We start from the raw sequence: 22739 nt of genomic DNA, 5'->3' as shown, positions 1-22739 counted from the left end.
CAACTACAGCTCACTTTCCTTGAACTCTGACAGATCTCCCAGAATCCACATTTTCTCTAAATCCATTGAGGTTATAAACATACCTCATTTTAATGAAAGCAAAGACCGACTTTAATAAAAGCAAATACGACACGACTCCAGAATCAATACTTGGGAGCACGTGCAGAATTAAATCGAAACCAGTTTGACAGAAGCACCATCTTCTCACAGCCGCCTTCACCGTGAATGCACGTAACAGAGGCTACACGTGTGCCTTGTTCTACAGCAGCTCCTCACAGCACCCTGCAATTGGACAACACAAGTTGCATGGAGGGGCTCTCCCTCCCGCAGGGAAGGTGGGTGTGCAGAGTTACCACGGCACCAGCAGCACGCTGCGGCCTGTACTGCATACACGTTTTTCCAAGTGAAGAATAAAATACGTCGTTGCGAGATTATACCCCATTTACATAATTGAGGCAATTACCGCGCTGATCACATTTAATTACATTTAACGCCACAAATAATTTCCAGCTGTAAAGCATTAAGTTTGTTTATCTGTGCTAAAGAAACGAATCGTCATTAAAATAAAATGGCAGCGGCCTCAGATTATGGCAAATTATGATTTTTGACATTTGAAGTAACACGTAGGAAGGAATATCCATTCTCAACACGAAGCCAAGTAAAGCGATAGCGCACACAGGTGTAGCTACCTTAGCAGACATGCTTCTTGTCAAGAAGGTATCGCTAAAGCTTCAGCATCATTTAACAAGCTGGAAATAGTCACACTACGGCTAACATGAGATAACTACGGATGGGGAAGGCAGAGCTCTCCGCCGATCTCCGTACCGCCGTCGGTAGCACCGAGACTGCCCCGCGCTTTGCTGCCAGCCTGTGCCGGCCCGGCCGTGCTGGCGGAGCGGGCCGTGCCGCGGGCGCCGCCTGGCGGCCGGTGGGGAACAACGCGGCCCCGCGAAGCGCCGCGGCCGCCTCCCAGCGGCGGGGAGCTGGCGACTCTCGGGGTCCGTCCGCCCCCCGTGCGGCTTCGGGTAAAGCACCGGAGCCCGATGAGCTCAGTGAGCGGGAGCGCAGCGCGGTGCCACGAGGCGAAGCGAACGCAGAATTCATGTGCACCACGGACATCTTTTTAAAGCGCACCTGCAAAACGTGCGTCGTCGCCTTCAGTTGTGACAAACGAAAGAGTCCGCTCAGGCAATTAGCGAAAACATCGAGTTAACGCGACGAGGGAAAGAGCCGAAAAATGATTTGTTAAAAGTAGCTTCAAAGAAAACGGCCCGGCATCCCGTTCCTCCCGTCGGAAGCGAAGCGGGCCGCCAGCCCCGCGCACTGCGGGCCGCGTTCTGCAGCGGGGCTGCGTTTGCGAAAACGGCTTCCGAGCCAAAGCGCTGCGTACCGAACCTCCTTAACGACAGACGGCACACGGACGGGCCTGCCCGCAGCTGTTGCTCGCTGCTGCATGCCCACGTTATATAAAATATGTATTAAAAACATTACGTTGTGGAAACGCGGTTAATTAAGCAGCAGCCACGCGGCTGCTTTGATGAACGCCCTTCAGCCACAAACCCAACGCGTGCTGGGGGAGCGAAGGACCGCAAAGGGTCCGCACCGTGCGGCGAGGGGAAGGAGATGGGGACCGAGAGCTGCAGGCAGCCCCCGCAGCCGCAAAGCGAGCGGCACCTGCAGCAGCCACGTAGCGCTCCGCCCGCTTCTATACGCCCACACCTCCTCGCTCTCAGGACAAAATAAAAGAGATCCCGAACGCCGCCCCAGCAAGGCCACCTACGCGGGGGCGGCGGCAGCCAGTCGGGTCAGCCCCGAAAGCCGGCGGTGCTGCAGGGCCCCTCGGGGACGCACCGCCGCCGTCCCGTATCTACCCCGGCTCCGCAGCCGGGGCGATGCGGCACCGCGGGGTCGGGGCCGCCGCCGTGCGGTGCCAGCGGGAGAAGCTGGCAGAGCCCCGCAGCCCGGCCGTACACCTGTTGCGGGGGGGAACGGCCGCAGCCAACCCCGCGCCGCCGCAGCTCCCCGCGGCCGCGTAGGGGCGAGCCGGGCCGCGCGCCCACCCCGAGCCGCTCGCAGCGCCTCACCTGCGGAGCGCCGGCGCCCGCCGCTCCTGCCCGCGGCCTCCGCCATGTCTCCTCCTCGGCGCGCGCGGCGGCTCCGCCCCGCGGCTCCGCGGCCCCGGGCAGGTGAGGCCGCCACGTCCCACCCCCGGCGGTAGCTGCAGGTGAGGGCGGGCCGGCAGCGGCCGCTGCCCCGAGGGCGGCTGTGAGGAGGTTACGAACCGGGAGCTGTCGGTTTCCTCCGAGTTCCGGTGCCTGTATCTCCCTGCGTGCTTTTGCGGTGTCTGTTTGTTCGTTGCCTCGCAGGACTCTCGCAGCACGGCTGCTGCGGCAGCCCCTGACGGCGTGAGGCGGGACACGGGGTGAAACTGTGGTGGTGAAACTGCTGTGGTTTGTGTGCAGGGGAATAGTGCTGTAACACGGGTGCAGGCTGAGCTCGGTGCCGAACGAGAGAGGGTCCAAAGCCAGCTCTGCCGTGGTCCGGCTCTCCTTCTTGCTTTCTGCTTGGCTCTCTTACAGAAGTGGAAGGAGTCTCAGCCTTTCTGAGCCCTGCAATAGAGCAGCCCTAGCCAAGGAGCAGGAGGTTGCTAAGCTCAAAGGGAGCAGTGCATCCTGTAATCAAAAGGCCGCCTGCTGCAGAATCCTTCACTAAAACATACCAGGTCCTCAGAATGTGATCTCATGTCTCACTTGAGGTCAGTGGATACCTGCCAGCATCCCCGGAAGGCCAAACTGAGGGATTCCCCCTTAAAGGGAGCTGTAAGGAGGAGGAGGAATGCTCTTCAGCAAGACTTGCTGCAATAGAACAAGGGGAAATGGTTTCATACTACAAGAGAGGAGATTTAGACTGGATATAAGGATAAAGTTTTTTATGATAAGGGTAGTGAAGCACTGGAACAGGTTGCCCAGAGAGGTAGGTGGTGGATATCCCATCCCTGGTGACGCTAAAGGTCAGGCTTGACAGGGCTCTGAGCACCTGGTGAAGCTGTAGGTGTCCCTGTTCATTGCAAGGGAGTTGAACTAGATGGCCTTTAAGGGTCCCTTCCAATTCAAAGGATTCTGTGATCCCCAGCTGACCTCCCTGATGCACTCCACACCAAAGGGTGTGCACATTCTGTCAATTACAAATATTTTTACAAGTGTCCAGAACAATTTACATGCAATGGCCTGAAGCGCGTGGTGGGATTGCTACAAACTGATATTATGCACAGCTCTAGCCCAAGCATGGATAAACTGGGCAGCTGAGGGAAGCACAGCCCACAGGTGCTCAGGTAGGATGGCTGTCTAGCTCTGCATCAAATATGACACAGCCCTATGGAATGGGTTACTAAGCAGCTTTGCAGGTCTAGTGAGGCCAACAGCGAACCACAGGAATTAATTTCCAGCTGGTGCCAAGCTAGGTCTCGTGGAGACATTAAAATGGACATGGAAATGATCACACTGTCTTCTCTTACACATAGCTGGCATTCCTGAGCATCCTGAGTCATAGGCCATGGACAACAGACTGCTTGCTTTTAAAGTATGAAGAGAGAAAGCAACGCACTTGTGTTCTGTCCTACTGATCCTGCATAAAACCAGAACTTTTTAAGCTTTAGTCATGGGCTGACAGAATCCTATTTCACATTGTCAAATCAAATTACTTTGTTTTCCTAAAGTCACTTCTTCACATTTAGGATTTTTTAAAATTGGTTGTGTTTCCTACCACTCTTTCCTGAGTATGTAATTTTCTTGGGAAATACATAACCTAAAAAATTCAGGGCATAAGCTGTTCACCAACACCCAAGGCTTATGAGTAGCTTCTGTCTAAGCATGTTCTATTCATAATGGAATGGGGATTTGTTTGTATTAGGGTTAGTTTGTTTAACAGCTGCCCTAGAAAAATCTCAGTGCAGAAATGCCAGGATGATAATCGGTGTGGATGGACAGAGAATATCCATGATCCTTTTCCATAATGTGTGAGAAAAGAGATACAGGCAAAGGTAGAATAAAGCAAAACAACTTTTCTGTGCACAGAGGGTGATAGTTCTTTTATCACATCAAGCAGAGGAGCCTGAGAAAAACTCTGTTCTGCAGGGAGTTGTCAGTGTTCTGTTCACACCGATTCCAGTACAGAGAAAACACTCAAGGTTATGGATTATCAAAGTAAAATCACTGCAACTTGAACACATCAGAAAGTTTCCCTTGATACTCAGTGTGATTTTTTTTCCTTTTTTATTCCAATATTTTCCCATTTTACACCTTTAGTATTTTAAAAGTCCAAAAATATAGGAAAAAGTAACTCTTAGGTTATTTTTATTTTCAACTGTGTGTGTCAGATAGCTTTAGAACAAGCTAACAGTACTATGGTTGAGGTGTATGCAACTGGTACAGTTCAGTAGTACATAAACAACTAAAACAAATGCACCGTAGAACTTAAGTTACCAAAAATAAACAATATTAAACTATATAGAGCAGTAGGTAAAAACAATTACTTTTAGGTCTTGCACACTAAAAGAAAAACATCTACTTCTGATTGAAATTATGAATTTCTACTACATTTTACTGATACAACACTACAAAGAAAAAGAAACTTGATTGAGAAGGTGTCACATTATGGTTTTGTTCCAGTGATGCACAGTCACATGAAACCTTACATCAGTTTTCCATGAAATGAACATCTGGTTACTTTAAGTACAATATTTCTTGAGTTAACTTTTTTTCCTCTTTTAATTTTTGGAAAACTTGCAAGTAAAAATGGTTGAAGTAAAATAATGTTGCATGTTGTTTACATATTCCTCAGGGATTATGGGAGTAAGAGCAGTCAGGAAGCTGCAGTGTTTTTAACATTGGTAAACAAATACTGGATTAAAGTGCAACAATCCTTCTGACAGCACACCTGCTCTGTGCTGGAAAGAAACCTCTTCCTCTCCACAGAGAAGCAAGGAAAGATTTCAGTGTCAGGCATGTTTCTGTCGAAAGTCAGTAATGGCCTTCCAGAGTGTGCATAGCATTCCTCCCCTGTCAAGAAAAAAAAATAAATTAGAGATGCTCAGGTACGAGAATATTCTCTAGCCTGAAAGTATTCCAATTCAGGTGCATTCTGATTTTCTTGTTCTAGTTTTGATTAATAAAGTTCTACGACTGAGTAGGAAGGCTGATCAAAGGTGAAATCCAACACGTATTCAAACAGAGAGCAGAGTCCTTTTTTGATTACAGTACAGGACAAACCTTTCACTTTCCAGTTGCCTGCTTTCTGGAATTCAGACTTCTGGACCTGCATAACCACAGCGGGCTGCCAACGTTACGAAGGAACCACCTGCTAAAGTTTTATACTTTTTAGAAATTATTTTAAAACTAGGAACCCTCAGTGCTTGGTAACTTCTCTTGTTTCTGCGTAAGCTGGTCCTGCTGTGGCAGACACACCTGGCATGACTTGCTGGAATCTAGCATTAGCTGTAGGCCACGTGCATTTCTGCAGCTTTGTGATGATGGTGAACTGCAGCACATTTTGCAATCTCAACCTTTTAAAGTAAAAGCAGGGCTCTAGGGGGATTCCCTGGGGATCCAAGTGCAAGGTAAAAGCTTTACTTAAAAAAAAAAAAATTCCTTTTGCTTGGCTATAAAAGAAAACCTTGTTTTTAATGTGTAAGCACTACCAGCAGCTTATCAGGACTGCATAGAGAGATACAAGAAATACTGGAAAGTGTTACTTCTATTAAAACAATGCAGCACAATCCAAGAAACAGGGGTTTAGTATCAGTTATTTGCTCATGTAACAAAACCTGCTGCAGCTCCATGCAGTTCACTTAACTGTGCAGCCTTACCTCAGTCTCAAACACTTCAGGTCATCTCGTGTAACATAGCAGAGAACATCCATTAAGGTATAGTCTTCAGCCAAGAACTACAAAAAAAAAGTTAAATATCAATATTTTTGTTAGAAATACTATCTAGCCTTATATACTGTCTGCCCTTAGAAACAGAAGTTTGGAAGAAATCTAGAATTGGTTCAACACGTGCTGCATCTAAGAAATGAATCCATATTTTACACCTATGTGAAACACAGTGAAACTACTTATTTTTTGTGTAGTGTATTGCACACACTGACATACCACACGTTACTCTAAACACAGTGCTTTTGCAGCTTCTCAAAACTTTTGTCAATTGGCATTTCCATTGTTACCACTGGTATCTTAGACTCTTCACTTCAGTGAATGTACACGGAGGCATAATTAATACTACATAAGAAAATTAAAAAAAAAAAAAAGCTAAGATTCACATTTTCAAAAGTGGCACTTAAGTTTGATACTTGAATTTCCAAGAAGCCTTTGAACTACATGAAGGTTTTCTTAAGTCAGCCAAAATTGAGATGCTCAGCACCTCTAAAATTATCCTTTGCTGAAGAATCTTGATGAGATTTCACTTAACACATTTAGCTAAGGGTGAACATGTTCTCTGTATCCAGGGCATAATCAGCAGGAACTGTCACCATCTGGGAGGATGCTGAAAAACTGTGAGCCAAAGCAATACTGCCTCTTTACAAGGCCAATTTATTCTTACTCCTTGTCAGTTACACAATTATATATATATATTAATTATAGCCTTCATATTTGTGGCTTTTTCTTTTCCTCTGAAAAGAGATTCATTTTCATTACTTCACACATTTTGAGAGACTATTTGCTTTCTTCTTGTGCTCAGTCACAAAACAGTACTGCATCTGTGTCACAAAGCAATCAGAAAGCACCATTCTCACCTTGTTTATTGTGGCCTCATCAGCTCCTTGAACGCTCAGCCAGTTTATGAGATCAGGGTCCTCACTCCCTGTGCCAGTGGAATGACGATGACAGACAGATAATCCAGGAATATCTAGAACAAGCATTTTTTTTATTTTCTATTTTTTTTTTTTTTTTAGAAGGTTGCAAGTTGCCAAAGCAACACCTCCTATCATTTTTACTGCTGAAGCACTGTCTTCACTCACTCTTCCCTCCACCCTTAGGATAGCAGTACCCCCACAAATAAATGTCAGTTCCTGCAGCCCACAGCCAGTTGCAGTCTATGGACTGTTCACATCAACTATTGTACTTGGTTACGGGCAGTTACTTTGCTCAGTGTGAATTTGGGCCTGGGCCTGAATCTGAAGGCAGTTAAAGCAGCATGAACATCTGATACAGATACTTTCTCTTCAGAGAATGACTCGGATAGAAAATCAGTATCACTGTAATTGTGCCTACAGAGAGTTTCTTACACAAATTAAATATTCAGTGTAATTCATACAACTGGTGTGTAGGCAATGCTTTACAGTGAGAATCAGCTGCTTTTGCAAAGTGGCACTTATCTGAAGCATACTACATTGAAGTACCAAACTGCATTAGCACTTCTACCCTCTTTGAGGAAGATACAGATCAAACTCAGCTTCACTCAGGGAGCTTTAAGTTGTACTTCTGTCTCATCATTTAGATAGAGCCTCTTGAATATCTAATGTTACAACTGCCATTAAAAATATTTAAGTCATGCTATTACTTTGATTGTGATTAACAAATTCATTAATTTGTTTCTTCAGTGTGCACTTCAAAGCACACTGTGTCAGAAGCAACACAATAAAACATGTTTGCTGAGGCTGGCTCAATAAAAACAACACATTTATCTGTTTTCATCTGTAGCCAATGGGAAATTTTTCTCTGAAATAGCTTCTCACCTATTGGCTGTGACCTAAGCCGGAGGTTTTTGATCTCCTGATCTTTTTCTTCTATAGCTTGATGTAAAAGGACTTGAAATTCTCTCTCCTTTTGAACCAGCTCCTCCAGTAACCTGAGAAGCAAGAGGAAGAAAACACACTTTTTTTTTTTTTTTTTAAAGTGGTTTCAAATGTTCAAGGAAACACATCCTGCTAAACTTAAACTGGAAACTTTATTCACAGAGGTATGGACAGATTTCTTCTCTTGCCCTAGGAATATCCTATCACTATAAACTTTTATGACTCACGTGAAGATAGAAGCATCTACTCTTCTGGTTCCTAAAGCTACAGCTATTAAGCAACAAAACAAAGCAAATGCTCTGCCTTCATAGACACATACACGTGCTGAACAGAACAGAACAGGTAGTATGACACAGTTTCAGTGAAATTTATACAGCCAGCGTTCTGTTATAAACAAAACTGTGGATTTTTTCTTCTCAATTATTGAACCATTTCATAAACCAAGTGCTGAACTTTGTCACTTTATCCTGTGTATGGCAAAGTGCCGATTCACATCCTCCCAGCAGATATTTTCAAAAGCAAGGCAGGGACGGAGCAATGTTGAAAAAGTGATGACAGTTTATGGTCTGTTTCTTAAATGGGGAAGATGTGCTGTAATCCACACCAGGTTTCTCCTCACATAGTAGAGGGTTTATACCTGCCCTCCCATGCTATATGAATATCAGAAAAGGCAAAATAGCTTTGGTACTCTCCTAAGCAATTACTTTTGAGAACAACAAGCAGAAACAAACCGGAACCTATGTCTGAATCCCTCATAATACAACGCCAGAGGGAACCCTTTAGAAGTTTCGTGACCATTCAAATTGGTCAAGGGTAAAGAGTCAGAATACCATAGAAAATGTGCATGTGAAACTCGCTGCTGTAACTTCCTGTTTTATATTTTATTTCTGTATTTATTTTTGTAAAAAGGAGGAATTGTGAATCAAACATACTCAGAAACCTGGCTAAAGAAATTGGAGATTGAGAACATATGCTCACATTATAGCTCATAAACCTATTGGCGACTCTCCAGTCTTAGGAAGTTCTACTTCGAAAGAATCACAGCCTCTTCATCCGTTCTTGAAGTCTTTGTCAGCCTGAGAGCTACACATTATCTGTTCCATTTTAGTGCAGCCTTTGTTTTGTTTTGTTTTTTAATGTTAGTTAGGCACTGCAACTTTTCTTCTGGGATGCCGAAAGATAAGGGCATTGTGGAATTCAGCTGGTGGACGTGCAACAGAAGTACTGTGTCTTTGCACAGAAATGAACTGCTTCTTACAGGATTGCTACTTTTAGGGATGCATAGAACATGTTGGCTTACCAACAGCACAGCTGCATTTGAGTACTTCCACCCTAGAGCTGACAGTTCTCGAAAAGTCCACCTCCCATGCTATCAGCACTGCTTTGTCTCCCTACACACACCCACACCTTGGTTACTCTTGATGCAGATTAGTATTCTGCACAGAGTCATGCAGCCTGAGGCTTTAACTGAAGCTTTCAGTTAATGTATTCCTCCTCTACCCATTCTGGTTGAAAAAAGGGCCTTTGGGGCCAATAAACCATTTTCTCTCGGTAGCTACTTGCTGCAAATGCCAATAAAGCTTTAATTAATTCCTTAATTAAACAACAGTCCATATTATTTACCTCAAAATTTGAGTGCATGACAGGATGTGATTATTTGGCCAATAGGATGCTATTCCTGAGCATAAAACTTGAGAAGACAAGTGAAACAATCTACATCACGTTTGTGTTGTTGCTGTTAAGTATATCAATAAGGTAAATCAAAATATTCCTCAGTGCTCACCACAAATATAAATAGTGAATTGTAAAATGAGAACTGAAGAGTTCTTACTCAAATAATCAAAAATAGTACAGTATAATGAATTACTCTAATTATGGCAAAGTTCCTGGAAACACAAGTAAAGAGCAGTTTAACGTTTAAATTTAATTTGGGTCAACTGCTATATAGAATATTCTGGCAGCATAACAACTGTACTGTAGATACATTCTTCTTCTGTGAAGGTCACATAAAAAAATTTACTGAGGTAAGTGGGAAATCCAGTGTCATATAAAGCTAAAATAGCTGCTCCAAACAGACTATTTGGTACATATTAATGAAAGGAAAAATAGATTATATAGAAAAATTGTTTGGATAAAACAATGGGAGTCAGAGATCTGTGTTTTTAGTTAAGAAAATAATATCTTAGTAAAAGTAGAACACATATATGTTCTGAAAAAAAAATCCTAAATACAAGTTTCTGGATCACCTCTTATTTAAAAAATGCACACATTTTTCCATCTCTGATCCATAGCATTTTTAAAATAAAATAAAGGTGTAATGCTTGCTTGTAAACACAAATCCTGCTGCAGTGAATTCTGCACACAAAACAATTCTAGAAGTTTCCTTTGCCAGTTCACGTGTGGCTGTCGACTCGCTTTTGTTTGTTCCTCAGGAATAACTACCAAAAAGAACAGTGTGTTCTGCCTTAATGGAAACAAAACATACCACCATTCATCAGCTATATACAGCATATGAAGGAGAGAAAAAGCAGAAACTTGGCAGCAAGATAAACATTTTCAGATCTTCCTTGAAAGGGCGCCTGAAAACAAGACCAACCTTAACTTGTCGTTATTGTACTGAAACGAATAAAACTAATACATGTGATCAGTCACAACTATACAATGACTATCACTTAAAGGATAAGTTGCATTACTATAGAATTTTGATACTGTCAGTACTATTCTAGTACGTATAATTAAAAACACAAACCGACATATAGTCAAAAGAAGGTTGTGTGTCCTGATGCCCAGACTTACCTATTAGTCTCTAATTTTAGCCTGCCCAGCTGGACACTCAGTGTTCTCTGAGCAGCCTGTGAGTCATGGGATACTGTAGAGCTGAGTGTGCTCACACCTGAGGTAGCTACTGCATCTTCCATGACAATGCAAGGCTGTTGGATAGTTTGATTCTGAGGCTGCTCATCTTGATCTTCTTCAACTTCTATATCATCTTGATCTGCTGCATCACTTTCAGATGCAAGACTAAAATGTGGCCTCAATTCTATTAGAAAGATTAAAATATAAGGAGAAAAAAAAAAAAAGCTATTTAGTGATCATCCTACAGCTTTGATTAAACCAGACTGGAAATTTCTGGAGCAAGAGAACAGATCTAGGGGTCTCAGACCACTCATATCATAGGATAACAGCTTAGCACATTCTGATTCAGCCTACAGAATGTTCAAAGTCCTTAAGAAATAGAAATCTGGCTTAGTAAGATTTCAAATTTGGCTAGCATCTGATGTCAAACTGCACAGAAATCTTACCGTTCACCCTATATTCAGAACAAGCAGTACTGTACTCAGTCAGAATTTGCAGTATGAATGCTGTCTGCTTTCTAGGTGCCAGGACTGATCGAGGGCTTGCTGAATTTGGGGGAGAGGGGGAGAGTGTGAATGACTGCTACTGCCTCCAGTAGTTGAGGAGAGAGTTATCATACTAATACCACTTCCTATTAACACCTATTAAATGCTGATTAAAGCAGTATTAACACCACTTCTGCGTTAGATTTAGGCTGCAGCTATCAAGAAGTACAACTGTATGCACTGTAAAACGATAACTGCAGCTGAATATGAGTGAAAACTTAAGAGATGTGGATATCTAGAGGTCTAAATATCTGAGATATTTAGCATTCTCTCATTAAAAGAATACCATGCTTACCAAAAACTGTATCCAAACATACAGAGAGAAAATAACAAACAGATCACTTTTCCAACAGTTTAAGTAGCACACTTCCCTTCTACTCATCAGAGTGAACAATGCCTACTTTGTAGTGATACACACTCACAGACACAAAGTTGTAAGAATACACTGTTTTCTGTTATTCCCTGTTTAAACTACCTACCAGAACTTACCAGGTATGCAAGATACATAAACAAGATCTTATATTCCTACAAAATCTGTTACTGCATCAACATCTGTTAATCTCAGCCATTTTATGTAAATCTTCCTTCCTTCCTTCAATTGTGGCTCCTTATGGCTGAGTATTCCCTTTAGTCTCCACTTCAAAACATTCTTTTTTTTTTTTTTTTTCCTCTTTTTTTTTGGCTAGGTTTTTTTTCCTTTATGCTCAAGAATCTACAAGTAAACTTCTTTCCAAAAGGGACATTCATGCCTCGATCCAATTAACCTCTTAATTTCAATGCCACTTGCTTTAGAGCCAAACATACTAAGACCAACAGCTGCCCCTACCTTAAATAAAACAAAGTAGATTTATCACAACAGCTTCTCAGTTGTTTTTTATGTTAGGGAAATACGTCTGTACTTGTTTTTACTTTTAAAACAAACAAACAAACAAAAACATCACATACTAGGAACACAAGTTCATTTTGCCATTCTAGAGCAACCATCAGCAAGTGTAAATGTACATTTTCCAAAAACAAACAAACAAACAAAAATTAACCCATGCTGGGCAATTTGTTCATTCTTTGGATTGCAATAGCAGCATTATGCACTACAAAAAAGACAGCCTCAGAGCACCTTTGCCTGGTAATGCTCATTGGGTTGCAGAATTGTTTACGTTACACATTTTGGAAAGTGCTTTCCAAAGTAAAATAGACAAATGCTTATCAGTGTTAGAGCTGCAAAACAACAGTGAACAGGAAAAAAGTCTCTGCTAGTTTCAAAATCTTAAGTGAAGCACCGTAATCACAGCTCTAACGCACATTTAAAGAGATCAGGTAACAAATACTTGCTGAGCAATATGAACTAACTTACCTGGGACCAGAATAGTAATAGCTGTCTGCACAGCTTTTCTAATTATGTTGTCCAATGCAAACATCCAGTGTGGCTTGATGTTATGATTTCGGAGAACTTTATTGACCTAGCAACATAGAATCCAAGTCAGCCATCATATCCTCCACAAATTAATAATACTACGATATATGTCAGAATTTTGTAAAATGTTTGAACTCATAAATGTTGCATCAAAACAACTATTTCATGTTGACGCTGAATGAAGAAATTGTAAACAAAATAGCGGAAGTTGACAATACCATGTCAGAGACAGTATTTTGTAGTTTTTTCTAATGAAGTACCAGTTCCTGTGTTAGGTGTTTTCAGATGGCTGATACTGAAGCTTATTTAACGTTTACAGTCATAGACTGACTGAAAAAGAAAAAAATGCAAGCCCCAGGACAAATACCAAGGACCATATTATGGAAGCTTTGTGACTTAACCTAATCAACCCTGTTGCTCTTCTTGGTATGATTTTCTCTGTTTGCTCTGAGCAGTGCTTTGCTATTTTAAAGAATAGCTGTAGGAAGTATAAAAGAATTAATATAACGCTGCTTCCACTTGATTCAGAAAATAGTTAACATTAGTTTAGATAGTCAGAAGACTACATTTTGATGCTGTGCCATCACCTCTTTCCTTCTACTGTTAACTTCATACAATGAGACAGTTGGACTTGTGAAAACTTTTATGCGTGTTTAGAAGGCAATAAAGTGTTATTAATCGTATTATCACTGCCCTAAAGCAACAGTGCTCAGTAAGGCAGGAATTGTCGTAGGTGCCCGTACCAGGTTGACCGGCATAGAACTCGTTATCTTTATAGCAGCCCGCAAGGTGCTGTGTTTTGGCCTGGTGCCAAAACCAGGGCTGATATTTATCTACTTATTTATAGCTGAGCAGGGCTTGCAGAGCATCAAGGTCTTTTCCGTTTTCCCATGTTGTCCTGCCAGTGATTAGAGTTAGGGGTGCACAAAAAGCTGGGAAAGGATACAGCCAGGACAGCTGATTCGACCAGCTGAAAGGATATTCCCTATCACACAGTATCATGCTCGGCAAGAAAAACAAATGCACTTTTTCCAAAGGAGCTATTGCTTAAGGACGCACAAGGCATTGCTCAGCTGGTGGGTAGCAGACTGCTTTTGCACTACGTGGTCCCTCCACATCCTTTGCTTAAACAGTCCCCATCTTGACCCACAAGTTTTCTCTCACCCGGCAGCTGGATCAGCCCACTGCAGCGCCTCGGTCTCCTCAGTTCTGTCTTCAGCAGCCACAAGATGGCAGTTGGACACTGCGCAGAAGTGCACAGAGCCTTACACTGCCCACAGCCCCCTCCAGGCCTGCCCACGGCCTGCTGAGGCAGTTCACCTCCTTCTAACTCCTACCCACAGCAGTGACTTTAGCTGAGCCTATCTATCCAACTTCTGAAGCACAATGCATTTTTTGTCAAGAACAACAACAAAAAAAATCCACAGGAATATCTTTGAGCTTTTCAGACTGTGGCACAAAACTACTTTTCTTAATGGGTGCTCTGATGAGGACATCTTGGATATTAACATGGTAATCCCAGGTCACAAAGTTAAAAGTCCTGAGAACAAGGGAAATGTTTTCCCTCACTTTTAGCAATACGCTCGCCTGTGCAGTACCTGAGATGGATACACATCTGGATGAGAGCTCTATTATAGAAATTTAACATGTCAAAAAATAAAGGCTGGCTAATTACAAAGCAATCTTTTTTCTTTGACCTTTCAGTAGTTCTTTTAGCTAAGTAACAGCAGGGGGAGAGAAATGTATAACTTAAAAATAGCAACTTACAACAATGAAGGTAAGAGAAGAAGATTAAATATTTATAGAAAAGAGCATGAAAGCATGAACTGACTTATCACAAAACAGCTGATGCCCAACAACATCTGTCAGAAACCCAACACAGATATTCATACTCTTTCCCCCCATCAATTGGTTTTCTGGTCTTTGTACAGGTATATTTCTTTCAGCTGTCCAAACAGAAGTGATGTGAAGCTAAAGAGAGTGGAGAGCTGAAGAGTATTCAGAGTGAAGACTTCTTTCCTTTGAAGAAAGCACTTTTTACAGATTCATTTTGCATATTAGCTTTTTTTTGGTAGGCAGTGTACTTCTTTGTCAGTATGGTGTATGCAACAAACAGTTTAAATGCTTTACAATCTTTCCTGACACCTCTGTTCTTTCTCAGAGTACACAAGGTCAAAATGCTGACAAGAATGATCCACCTCAAGTGCCTACTTGGACTGTCATTTCACTTCTCACTTAAGAACTTCAGGCTGCATAGAGACACCCAGCACAGCTGTTTCCTCCCATGTAAATTATTATTATCTTAAGCTTTAAGCATAATTGTTTGTGAACTAACATTGAAATACACAGCTGGAAAACAAAACCAATTTGCTTTTGGTACACTAACTATTTAAATTGTATTTATATGCCTATTTGATTGCTGCTCATTGTTGGACAGCACAAACTTCGAATTAATTGTTGTCACAAAGAAAACCTATTTTTCTTCCTTCTTATTCTATTTATTATAGATTGATAAGAAACGCTTCTATCTTTGGTTAGCAGCTAGTTCTGATGCTAACCAAAAATTCTAGAGTCAGAATTCAGATCAAATTTATAATTTAGGTAGAATATTATGTCAGGCCATGGAAGTACTTAATGCATTAATTTATAAAAGAAGCCAAGTTCAAGAGATTTATTTATGTAAGACATGCTTGACAATCAGTGTCAATCTTATTTACCAGAAACTCTTACAAAATGAGATTTTTTAAAAAGGTTTTTCTGCTTTGGCATTGTGACAAAGCTTGTGCAACTGTACTGAATGAAGATTCTTTAATCAACAAAATCTCAACAGCTATGTTCAGCATTTGTGTCCTGCCAACAGTCCCACAGCAACCAAGCCCAATCATGGCTGTGGGTTGTTTTTCTTGTTATTACAAGATCAAAGTTCTCACACATTACTGTTTCCGAAATTCTGGAAGGAAGTTAACAAAGTTTCATTTACTTCTGTTTTCTAGATTTTTGCAGTTTTCCCATGCCAAATATTTAGTAAAAATGACAACTTACAGCATCTTGAAAACCAAACAGCACAAGCTGCACTTGACTGATACCGTGGCTGTCAAAGTCTAACTCCAGTTTCAGTTTTGAAAGAGTGGTTGCAATGATTTTACGATCAGTGGACCGTACAAACTCTCTGAGGCTGGAAACAAGCGTTGTAATATGTTCCCATTTTAGCTTGGGCTCTTCGGCTCCCTGGAAGAAGAATAGAGAGGAAAGGAAATAGTTTTTATAACCATCTTTTGAAACGTACACCCAGAGGGCCTTCAGCCAATAATGTTAGTTGGCAATATGATTTTTGGAAACTGATGCTGTAGTTAAGGCAAAGGTGCAATTGCGCGTCACATTACAGTAGCTGTGTAAACACAGTTGTACCACTGAGTTTCCTACTAATGCAGACTACTGCCCAGAAAGTAGCTGACTTTATTTTACAGCAGTTGCTGAAGTATATGTGCATACTGCATATGTGTATATGCTATATCTGCATACTACTCTGAATTGCAATTAAAAAAAAAAATAAATCATGTACTTTTCAGAATGCCTCTGAAAGACAACGTGCAAAATCCCACCATTGCATTTTAAAGAAGGAATTAGTCAAGGTTACAGAGGAGGTTTGGAAAAATACTACATCATTTCCCTTTGTACAGAACTTTCATACTTACTGTTTATTAAAGCAAATCTACAAATCTCTCCATTCTCTATTACAAAGTCTAGTGCCTATCTTTAAAAGTTCCTGTGTTTTTGCATAAGCTACAAAAATAGCAAAAAAGCTCAAAAGTATTCATCAGAATAAAGACCATGAATAACTAGGAAGCAGAAGATTTTATTTACTCTCCAATATAATATAATATGGAATATAAATTTCATTTCCAAACCTTAAAATTAAGTCAGAGACAGAAAACCTCACTACTTGTTCAGCATGCAGCATTAAACACCTTTTCTAAAGGAACTGAAGTACTTATAGAGACTAAAGATTTCTAACATTGGTTTCTATAACAGAAGGACATTCTGTGTTTGGTTCCCTTCTGTTTGTCAGTTTTAAGCCATGAATGTTACAGCTGGATACGTCAAGAACTCTGTTTGCATAATTTGTTAACTAGTCTTTGACTGTTAATTAATTCTGATCTGGATGAAACCAAGATCATTTGGCTGGTGGGGGAAGGTAAAAACAAAAAATCTCTACAACAATTAAACATCTCACTGACTAAAGCACCCCATCTCTGAGAAAAATTCTACCTTCTGATTTTGATTTGCTCTGATTTGAAAAATTCACCTGACTATTGTCTATACTGAAATGGACTCTTCCCTCTGTCCTGCAGTAGTTGATCTCCTTCTCCTGGAAATAATTAACAGCCATTAGGATAGATAGGTGGACAAAGAACATGCTGCAGCCCTTGAATTAGAAGATTCCAAGTCCATCAACGGCACCTGGGGGACATGGTAACCAGTATGGCTCCCTAATTAGAAACAGGAATACTTTGGAGGGGGGAAGGGGGTCATTCTATTGCCATAGCCCTCACCCACTGTTTTTATAAGAACTTATTGTGAAGGGAGAGGTACTATCAAAGCCTAAATCCTGATGAAGCCTAACAAGGGTCAGGCTTCCATCTATTGGTACTTTCTTGCTTTTGAGCAAGGTATAACAGGAATCCAGATCAGCTTCCCCTTAACTGCAGTTACCACAGCTTTCTGATGTTTGAGTAAGTTTTCTGCTCTCTTTGACAAGGCACAAAACTGTGACAGAAAACTGTGTTTGGGAGCCAAAGTTCTGCACCCTTCTGAAGTGCTGATGATTCCACCCAGCTGGGCTTTGAACTCTGACACTACAACTCCACATTCCCTGGCTCCTACCTTGGGCTGTTCCAACTCACCTGAGGAACACTGTTATTCCCCCATCAATGTTTGGTGGGAACTACAGGAGAAGATATGTGAAATAAGCACCTTCTTTGGATTCTGTGGCTGTTTCAGCTTTTCACAGTCTCTTTGTTACTTTCATACGCATGCTAACAACTGTGTTGTGTTACTGCAGCTATCCTGCATAGCATGGATCGCTAGCATCTCTCTTGTTGCCTTTTATTTTAACACTTGGTATAGCGTATAGTTACCAGGACAACTGCTGTGATTTCCCCCACCTTCACTTTCCTCCATGAGTTAGAAGCTTTTTTTCCTGTATAGTAACAATTTCCAATTACATTAGCTGTGCTACACGTATAAGAATCATATTAGTTTGCATTGGTTTCTCTAACAGTACTATTTTTAAAAGATGACTTGCCATATTTTAGACTTGCCACAAACATGTTTTAGATAGTAATACACAGCCTTGAAAATGAAGTGAGTCAATTAACTACTAACACACACATTACAAAAAGAACAAAAAAACCTGTCATCCAATTTCTGTGTTGCAACATCTAACAGTGTGGTGATGATCTGTAATTTATTTGGTGTCATCCTGAACTGATACATCATAATGAATCATTGCCACAAAGCAGCACCAAAAGGTCATTCTGCAATTATTTTGCTGTATCTGTCACTACTCTACTCCATCCTCTCTCCCCTCCATATGTGGCTCCAATCACTGAGGAAGAGGCACATTTATTTTCTGATTTCTTTCTCCTTTTAGGGCTGTTGGCTGGGAGACAAGGTGTATCAATAACTGTACTCTTTTCTATACAGTAACCTAAGATCAGAGCAGACCAAAAGATCCTGCTCTTTCTCCATCAAACTTCACAGCTAGAAGATGGAACTCACAAAAAACTAGTATCCAGGTGTTCAAATCATATTTATGAACAGCAGAAAAGGCATATCTAATGTAGGATAAACATAACATCACAACCTGTTTTTATTAGCCTCAATAAAGCAATAAACTGTGAAAGCATATACAATGTAAGCTTTCTAGTTTGATTAAGTGGGGTTTTTTTATTATTACGCATAGATTTGAAATTTTCAAGTAATTTTAGTCTTCAAACTACATCTTTTTTTTTTTTTTTTACTTTTTTATTTTTGACTGCCTTTTGAAATTGCTTTACCTGAGCCAAAGCCTCCATCAAGTTCCTCACCACCTTCTCTTGGTCCTCAGTCAATATTCTGTGAAGGGTAGCTCTCCTCTCACTATCCTTCTTCAGCATGAAAAATCCAGAATCTTTCTCTTCAGGTGAAGGAGGTGCACTGTGATCCTCAAAATTTTCATCTGGGATGCTGAAGAAAAGGCACTCAGTGAAAAGAAACTTTATAAAATAGAATCACAATGCAGTAGTTCCTAATCTACGATGTAACATTAATGCTGGATAGCAGTACTTTACCTCAGAAAAAGGGACCGGATTCCCTTCCCATCTTTTTCTCCACAGGATTTTGCTCTTGTTTTGAAAGAGAATGGATCAATTTTTAACTCTGTATCAGGTGAGACAGAGCCATATTCACTGCTACTACTTGTATCTTCCACCAGAACAGGAACAGGTAAGGATATGCTCCGAAGATACTCTATTAAAGGATATTTAGAAATCAAAATTTAATAGCACCAACACAGTCCTGAAGCAAAGAAGGTTATTCTTTCAGAAAAACAGAAATTCTAACTACCTTCCCCCACACCAATACAAAATATTAAATAAAAATAAAAATTAAAAAAAAAAAAAAAAAAAGCAGAAGACTTCTAAAGCTTGTTGCTCTGGAATAGAATTATCTTCAGCTACATTTTTATTGAAAATGTTATTGAGATATGGAAACACTGGGCTCTTTGCAAGCTCATTTCCAGAACATTGACACTGGAGTGAATGTCCATCACGTATTATTAGTATGCACTCTGATCAGTAACAGCATTTCTATAGGTTAAGCCACATACCCACATTCTAGTAATTTAAATTCTACATATCCTTCTCCACAAACCTTGGCTATGCTAAAACAAAACAGCCCTTTTGTTTCCTGTTCAGATTTCTACTAAGGGGTCCTATAACAACCCCATTTCTCAAGCCACATCACCCACCGGCCTAGAGAGTTGAGCCAAGGCAGCATCACAGTATTTTTAATTTGCAGTGAATTAGAGTTTTCTAACAGAGAAGGGTCACTTATTTTTATAGTTGTGCCCACCTCTCTCTGCAAGGACTTAATGTGACCATTATACCAGAAGAAGTGATAACCACAATATCTACGTATTTATGCTCTGATTAAGAAAGTACGTTAAAACTCACCATTTGTGTTAGCTGAAAGAACTGTGGGAGAAAGATAAAGAAAAAAAGTTATACATGCTAAAATGACACAGAAAAAAAAAAGCACTAACTTCTAATTTTTATGGACCAGCTGGATGCTCCTAGCTGCAATTCTTACTTTAAAACTATGATTTATTGCCATTTAAAATGAGTATGAATTAAAAAAAAAAAACAACAAACCAAATATGTGAGAAGTCCTCTCCAATACCATCTCCTTTACATGGTATTTTTTCTTCTTTTTGGTATAATGCTCAAATTATATAGAGGATATTTTTCATATATGCAAACATAAAATACAGAATTCAACTTCTCAAAGCTCCTTAGTTACATTCCATAATTTAGAACACTGCAGGAAATGAGCATAGAAAAAAAAGTAATACAGATTGCTATGGACAAAGATCATTTTGCTCATATAAAACACTCCTGAGGCTCAATATCATGCTATATATCATTATATGAAATGCACTCTATGGAAACATTCTTTGAATGAAAACATACACAGATTTTTAATAAATAAAATAAACAAACAGATAAAAACTATTAGGGGTAGTGAAGAAGGAACTGCTTATCTTTCCTCCCTGGTACCAAGTGACAAGATATGGGGCAATAGCTCAAAGTTGCATCATAGGAGGCTCAGACTAGACACTAGCAAAAGCTTCTCTACCAATTGACAGTTAGACATTGGAACAGAGAGGAAGGAGGAGCTGACACCCCATGCCTACCAGTGTTCAAAGAGCATTATCAAAATGTGACTCTTAACGACATGTTTCAGGTCAGCCTCCAAGTAGTTTAACAGCTGGACTCAATCTTTTAGGTCCCTTTTAAATGAAACCATTCTAATTTTATTCTTAAACCTTATTAGAAATATTTATATAAATCACCTCTGACAACACACTAGCAGAATTCAGCTATAACAGTCTTTCTGCAGCTGGAACAAAAGGTTACATTTGGACATTCACCCGGGATGGAGATCTTCCGTCTTCATCTTAAACACCGACACACCAGTTTTAGGGAACAATGCCATTTATGAGACAGAAATTCCTTACCCGAGAGTTTTGATGGGGATTTTCTTTTTTTGCTTGACACCTTCAAGAATTCATCTACAAGGAGCTCATGAGCAAAAGCTCGTTTATCAGGATCTGGTTCAAAGCAACGCAGTATGAACGACTTGGCTTCTGCAGACATGGATTCAGGAATCTCTGGGTGGATTTTAAACATTCCCACCTGGTATAAATAAAGAGGGAGAACAAAAAAAGAACAATGGCTTGCATTATTATTTTCTCTGATACTAAGTAACATCATGAAGGTGGTGAGAAGCTGGAAGGGGTTGTCCAGTAAGGATGTGAATGCCCCCCTCCCTGGAAGCATTCAAGGCCAGGCTGGATGGGGCTTTGAGCAACCTGGTTTAAAGGGAGGTGTCCCTGCCTATAGCAGGGGGTTGGAACTAGATGATCTTAAAGGTCCCTTCCAACCCAAACCATTCTATGATTTTACGATCAAATTCGATAGTATAAGTGGTATATTGAGTTTTCATATTATCTTTGTGTACTTGATTAATTCAAGGAACAAAATTACTACAAGCTATGTGATTATTCAGTTACATTAAAAAATACAATTCTCAAGAGATGCTTTTGCAAAGCAGGGAACTTGGAATTGCTTTTTTCAGCCTGTGTGTGTGTGTGTGTGTGTGTGTGTGTGTGTGTGTGTGTGTGTGTGTGTGTGTGAATAGCTGGAATAGCTGTTACTGCTCCATTATTGTCTTCAAAACTACCCCGCTCTCGCTCTCAGATGAATCAGCTCATTCTTAGCATCCTCATTACCCAAGTATTTCCTTTATCTTTTTTTCCTTCCAATTCCAGCCTTTCCAAAACAGTCACAAGATTTCCTGTGTTTATAAAAACCAGTGTGAGATGTACAAGGAAGATGTCTGACCTTAAACATAGCTGCTTGCGGTTCTCCCAGTTCATAAAATGGGGGTTTCCCTGTAGCCATCTCAATTATAGTACATCCCAAAGACCAGATGTCTGCAGCCTTCCCATAACCACGTGGCCCTTTGTCAATTATTTCTGGTGCCATATACTGAAGGGTACCTGTTTAAAACACATCCATCTTTGTTATTTAGGTGCATGAAAAATACAAATATCTACATAACACAAGCAAAATAAGAGGGCAGTGAATGATATCAGGAGAGTTAATAGAAGTACTTGATTGTTCAAAACAAGAAGTTTCCAGATGCATTTGACATGAAACTTAAAATACTAATCAAAATATTACTTGTGCTAAAAGCATCTGATATCATGTACTAATCTGACAATATCTCTTTTTGATGTCCACAAAGATTATAGATTATACATATATACATATATTTAAAATTATTATATTTACTCTCTTATATACTTAGATTGAGAATAAAATAAGGAAGATTACTCCGAATTGAGTAGTAGGGAATTGAGCATGCATTATGAACACATTTTCTGAAGGGAATCATCCTGACAGCATTCTGTTGCATTTAGAACAGAAATTTAACAAGGAAAAGAATTAAAATAATGGTCATTTTTCATCTGGAACAACCATTTAAATACTGCAGTGGCACTACAGTAAATCCAAATTGAATTATCAAGCAGGAAGAGGATTAAGTTAATGACAGGCCTTGTACTAGATGCCAGGATATCTAACCCAGCAACAGAAGGAAAAAAATGTTAGCCCTAGGTCAGCATAAGAAGCCATGTGCACAGAAGAGACACTCAAATATGACATAGGAAAGACAGTGCTCTTCTGTTGTAGAGGAATTCTATGTCTCAAACTGAACTTTTAAAACAGTATTCTCTCTGAACAGTGCACAGCTCATGATTAACTATATCTTAAATGAGCATGTTCTAGCAGTGACCTTTCATATTGATCTTA

The 22739-nt window shown here is 40.4% G+C and overlaps 2 protein-coding genes across 3 annotated transcripts in view; both read right to left on the bottom strand.

Annotated features, from left to right (window-relative positions):
- The window catches only part of MAP7 (microtubule associated protein 7), a 106981-nt gene extending 104745 nt beyond the window's left edge, over positions 1-2236 (bottom strand). The window contains exon 1 of one of the 2 annotated variants that reach the window (XM_085217223.1): positions 2085-2236. In XM_085217223.1, coding sequence (XP_085073349.1) covers positions 2085-2130 — 46 coding nt within the window. In that variant the 5' untranslated portion in view covers positions 2131-2236. The remainder of the gene's footprint in view (positions 1-2084) is intronic. The other variant, XM_085217224.1, reaches the window with a different exon arrangement.
- A 2016-nt stretch (positions 2237-4252) lies between these two features.
- MAP3K5 (mitogen-activated protein kinase kinase kinase 5) overlaps positions 4253-22739 on the bottom strand; it is a 92400-nt gene continuing 73913 nt past the window's right edge. Inside the window, exons 19-30 of the mRNA XM_085217217.1 lie at positions 21768-21925; positions 20882-21059; positions 19818-19838; positions 18936-19113; positions 18663-18831; positions 15646-15831; positions 12544-12649; positions 10588-10831; positions 7732-7844; positions 6790-6902; positions 5864-5940; positions 4253-5057 (exon numbers count right to left, since the gene is read on the bottom strand). Of these exons, the coding sequence (XP_085073343.1) occupies positions 4997-5057; positions 5864-5940; positions 6790-6902; positions 7732-7844; positions 10588-10831; positions 12544-12649; positions 15646-15831; positions 18663-18831; positions 18936-19113; positions 19818-19838; positions 20882-21059; positions 21768-21925 (1604 nt within the window). The 3' untranslated portion in view covers positions 4253-4996. The remainder of the gene's footprint in view (positions 5058-5863; positions 5941-6789; positions 6903-7731; positions 7845-10587; positions 10832-12543; positions 12650-15645; positions 15832-18662; positions 18832-18935; positions 19114-19817; positions 19839-20881; positions 21060-21767; positions 21926-22739) is intronic.

This window comes from Meleagris gallopavo, chromosome 2, assembly GCF_905368555.1.
Source record: "Meleagris gallopavo chromosome 2, MGAL_WU_HG_1.1, whole genome shotgun sequence".
Classification (NCBI taxonomy): Eukaryota; Metazoa; Chordata; class Aves; order Galliformes; family Phasianidae; genus Meleagris; species Meleagris gallopavo.
Note: the sequence above shows the minus strand (reverse complement) of the source record. Positions and strands in the feature narration are given on the sequence as shown.